Here is a 3,261-nt window from a genome sequence, read left to right on the forward strand (position 1 = left end):
AACTAACCCTAACTAACCCTAACTAACTACTAACCCTAAACTAACCCTAACTAACCCTAAAACTAACCCTAACCCTGACCCTAACTAGCCCTAACTAACCCTAACTAACCTTAACTGTATTTTCATCAAGCCTGCCATCCCTGATGTGTAGAGTATTACTCGTCTTCATTTGTCGCCTAATATACTTGCAGAATATTACTGCAAATGTTTTGGTACCTAATTCGTCTCCCAAATATGATATCCCGTCTTTTAACATCAAACGGATGTTATATCCTACTAATATACTAACACTGAAACTAATACCAGTAACTGATTAGCGTCAAATTCAATTCTTCAACACTTTGAGGATCTACCCACACCTCCATCTCCACCTCCATACCTACCTACCTTGTCTCCTACCTCACCTCCTCCCTCAACTCCTACCTCTCCTCCTACCTCACCTTCTAACTCTATCGATACCTACCTCCTGCCTGTATCGACGCCTAGATATGTATTTACCTTCCTCTGCTTTTTGATTGTATACCGACTCCGCTGCAGGCAACAAATTGTCAGTATATGGACGCAGCTGTAGATTCCAAATCATGCAGTATACTATTGACGGTATACTGAGACCACTGGAGGTACCAAGTTGCCAGTATGTTGACGCTGCTGCAGGCACCAAATCGTGAGTATATTGACGCTGTTCGAGGTTTCAAATACTCAGTATATTCACGGTATAATGACGCCGCTGGAGGTACCACATAGTCAGTATATTGCCGCCGCTGAAGGTACCAAATCCTCAGTGTATTGACGCCGTTGGAGTCACAAAATCGTCAGTTTATTGTCGCCGCTGGAGACGTCAAATTCCCAGTATATTCAAGGTATAGTGACACTGCTGCAAGCAACATATCGGCACCTACCGCAGCGAATACTACATATAGCAGCAACCATTACTGCACCCAATGGACACCAACAGGCAGCGAATGCTGCATATGCCAGTTGTCGAATACTGCACAAAATGGACACGGTCAGGCAGTGAATCAACTCCTACCAATCACTCAATACTGCACCAAATGGACACGCTCAGGCAGTGAATCAACTCCTACCAATCACTCAATACTGCACCTACCAGGCAGCGAATACTGCACCAAATGGACACCCCCAGGCAGCGAATTCTGCGCCTACCAGTCAGCAAAACTGCACCATATAGACACCCGCCAGTCACCGACTCGGAATACTAGTCTCAATCGACACCTACCGTGACTAGCTATGGAGCTCAACGGGCAGGAATGTAGGCAGCAGGGAAATCAGCGGACAGGAGGGCAGGAGGGCACGCAGCAGGCAGGCAGCAGGGAGGTCAGCAAGCAGGAGGACAGGAGGGCAAGCAGCAGGGAGGCAGTAGGGAGTTCAGCGGGTACGAGGGCAGCAAGGCAGGTCAGCGGGTAGGAGGACAACAAGCAGGCCAGTAGGTAGAACAGCGAGCAGGAGGACAGCGTCCGGAGCAGGAGTAAGCGGAGGTAGATGGGGTATTTGGGAATACTATGTACACATAATTACGTAGACGTTTGGATCAAGAAACATGATAATTGCATTGAACTGGTTTCATCGTCTATATACCCATTTCCGAGTTACCTCATTCTGACAGCGAATCACTAGCGAAAGCCATTAATTGGGTAAAAGCTACCTAGGTTTGGATATGGTCTTCGTTTTGGGGTCAAAGGACAAGGTCATTTGGTCAAAAGACAACTCCGCGATGAGAACGAAAGAGATGTTCGTATTTTCTTGTCGAGATAATGTCTCCTTGCGCCGAGGCATATCGATGCAGGTAAGAAAACTCCTGTGGCGCCTAGTACGCCCAATGACGCTGGGTTTGCCTGCATATACCTAGGGTCGTCGGTTTGAAACCAATTTTTTGCTGATGAAGAGTTATGCAGCATGCTATAAAATATGTACTGAAAGTTATTTGGATAGATAGACAAATATACAAGAAGTGCGCATAGTTTTTCTTCCATAATATTCAACTTTTGCCGAGTGATTTCATTCTGCTAGCAAAGTCAAGTAACCGACCCAATGGTATCAATATTTAGCACAGGAGATTCTTTTTTGACCCAAAAATGGGTAGGTTGGTCCGTGGTCTCGGGGTATATCGTTGAATATTGGAAACCTATCGTACACTAGTTTCATGGATCGGTTGATAGAGTCGTTAGGTTACGCGGAGTTGGATTAGTCAGGATGTTTCTGTTGCGTTCTATGGGTTTCCGTTCGGTTGCGTGGTGTGAGTCACTTTGGATTAGTCATTGTAGGATTTCCTTGGGCATATTAGAGGGCTCTCCCTCGCTTCGTTTCTGTTTTCCTTTCTCTTCTTCTTTCCTTACGTAACGTCTTCTGTATTCTCTATACTATAACGCTTGTTCATACCTGGCATACCATACCAGGTCGGACCACTTCTGTATCTACGCTGGTTACCAAGATATACGCAGCCATTTCTCTTCTTCACGAAGACCTTTGCACCTCGCTTGACTAACTCGACAGCTACTACTGTCACATATCGTACCCTGAGGAATACTCGCCGTCGCCGCCCCTTGAGACCCTCGCTTCGTTTCTGTTTCCTTCCTCTTCTTCTTTCCATACGCAACGTCTTCTGTATCTCTATACTATAACGCTTGTCCGTACCTGGCATATCATACCAGGTGGGACCACTTCTGTACCTACGCTGATTATCAATACGAACGCCGTTACTTCTCTTCCTTATGAAGATCTTCACACCTCGCTTGACTAACTCGACAGCTACTACTGTCGCACGTCGTACCCTGCGGAATATTCGCTATTGCCGCCCCTTGAGAACTATGTATGCCAGTTCCAACCAGGGGTACCAAGAAGAGAATCCGGTTTTTACTGTTATTGGCTCACCATAGTATATCATAGTAGGGTGAGCCAGTGGAACTGTTTACTTTTAAAGCAATCTATGTATGATTTATATAATATTATAATCCCGAACAATTATATTATTGTCAAAACAGAAACATTACATGATGTTGTAAAACCAATATGATTTATATCTTTTTGTGAAAAACTTTTCGTTAAAAAATATAAAAGTTTTCAAATTTAATATATAAAGGTGGCAACACCCCACTTGTTGTATTCCATGGATAATAGTGAAATCAAACTTGTCTAGATACATCAAAGTTAAAATTTTGATTATTGCTCATAATATGTGAGTGAAATTTCGATTTAAACGAAAACATCACGTATTTTGTTTACTTACTAATTGATATTAGAGTT

At 43.9% G+C, this 3,261-nt stretch overlaps 1 protein-coding gene across 1 annotated transcript; it reads left to right on the forward strand.

The window, feature by feature from the left end:
• Positions 1–1,248: 1,248 nt before the first annotated feature.
• On the forward strand, positions 1,249–1,425 carry H6S33_004527 (uncharacterized protein; the record flags this gene model as incomplete). Its single annotated transcript, XM_044835965.1, has 1 exon — positions 1,249–1,425. The coding sequence occupies one exon, from the start codon at positions 1,249–1,251 to the stop codon at positions 1,423–1,425; it is 177 nt and encodes a 58-aa protein (XP_044690500.1).
• Positions 1,426–3,261: the final 1,836 nt, after the last annotated feature.

Source organism: Morchella sextelata, assembly GCF_020137385.1.
Source record: "Morchella sextelata strain SCLS chromosome Unknown scls_18, whole genome shotgun sequence".
NCBI classification, from domain to species: Eukaryota; Fungi; Ascomycota; class Pezizomycetes; order Pezizales; family Morchellaceae; genus Morchella; species Morchella sextelata.